General features: G+C 55.7%; 1 protein-coding gene across 1 annotated transcript in view; it reads left to right on the forward strand.

Annotated features, from left to right (window-relative positions):
- PPM1J (protein phosphatase, Mg2+/Mn2+ dependent, 1J) overlaps nucleotides 1–1,435 on the forward strand; it is a gene marked incomplete at its 5' end in the record, with an annotated part of 6,358 nt that overhangs the window by 1,879 nt on the left and 3,044 nt on the right. Inside the window, one exon of the mRNA XM_009705286.1 lies at nucleotides 1,313–1,404. Within this exon, the coding sequence (XP_009703588.1) occupies nucleotides 1,313–1,404 (92 nt within the window). The remainder of the gene's footprint in view (nucleotides 1–1,312; nucleotides 1,405–1,435) is intronic.

Here is a 1,435-nt window from a genome sequence, read left to right on the forward strand (position 1 = left end):
TGTCTTGGGGAGGGCAGAGGCAGCAGAACTGGGCAGAGCCACCCCCTGCCTGCCTGCACCGCCTGGGGACAGCGTGCCCTGCTGTGATCTCCGCGTTTGTCAGTGCACAGACGAGGCTGCAGAATCACCTCCTAAAATCTGGGACTTGCTCCCTTCCTTCCCAGCAGCATCCCGTCTACGTCCCAGATGGCTCTGGATCACACCCCGGCCCCTGCTGCCAGCGCTGGCCTGGGCTGCAAGTTGGAGAGTGAAAATTGCCCCAAGCAAAGCTTTCAAAAACATGCAGGAAGTCATTTTAAGGCACACTTCATACCGGTGAACTGTTTCAGGAGAAGAACATGCAAATCTATGTGCAGAAAAGTCCCGTGGGAGCTTGGAGCCCAAGGATTTTGACTGATATATGCATTTCCTTGAGTGCGCCTGGGTGTGTTCAAACCCCCAAGTAATGGCAGGAGGGCAAGTTCACCTTATGCTGAGGGTGAAGCTGGTTTGAATTGCCCTGTATTTATTGCAGGGTTAGCTTGTCCTCAGCAGTGTCGAGCCAGCAAATACAGGCGCTGGTAAATTATCTGAGGCTGAAGGACGTGCTTCTAGCTCTGGGACAGAGGAGGAGGAGATCCTTCGTGCCTCCACTTTGGGTGCAGGCCCCCTCCACGGCGGCAGCGGCCAGGCGCTGGCTGTGCAGGACAGCACAGGGTCCCGAGGCTGTAACCGTGCCTCTGGGCGAGGGTTCGTGCTCTCTCCTTGGGCACCAGATGCTGCCAGAGCTGGGCGCAGCCAGGCCCTGCATCCTTGGAGCAGAGCTTCAGCCCTAGGCAGGTCAGCAGGTGGGACAGCTGGGCCAACAGTGTTGGAGATCCTCAATCCCCCCATGACGTCCAGAAACATCTCATAATCAGACTTTTATTTTTTTTAACACATCAAACAACCAGACTGGCCCCAGCTGCAAGCTGCAATGCTGGTGTGAGCCAGGCACTTACATCCGTGTCCTGCTGCTGGCGATTTCTGCCTCTCCTCTGTGCGGCTCCCCTCTAAAGGAGGGTTCGTCACAGCTCCTTTTCTAACCATATCCTGTCCTTTGGTTTGCTCTGCTTCATTCCCCTCTGCCCCATGCTTCTCTTCCATTTTCTCTTCCTCCCTGCCCCTATCCCGTGCAGGACGGGGCCGCAGCGGAGCCAGCAAGCAGCCCCCCTTGCAGGGGAAGGGGTTGCACCGCCTGGGCAGCCGTGGAAGGAATCAGCCCCAGAAAGCCAGGCTTAGCTCCTCTGTCACATCTCCTCTCCTCCTCTCTAATCTCATCCTTCCATGTTTCATTGCAGGGCCATTATCATCCGTAACGGGGAAATCATTCCAATGTCCAGGGAGTTTACTCCAGAGACAGAGAGGCAGAGGCTGCAGTTTTTAGTAAGAAAGATCTTTCTTCTAACCTCCTTCC

Source organism: Cariama cristata, unplaced genomic scaffold (assembly GCF_000690535.1).
Source record: "Cariama cristata isolate BGI_N322 unplaced genomic scaffold, ASM69053v1 scaffold22818, whole genome shotgun sequence".
In the NCBI taxonomy this organism is placed as follows: Eukaryota; Metazoa; Chordata; class Aves; order Cariamiformes; family Cariamidae; genus Cariama; species Cariama cristata.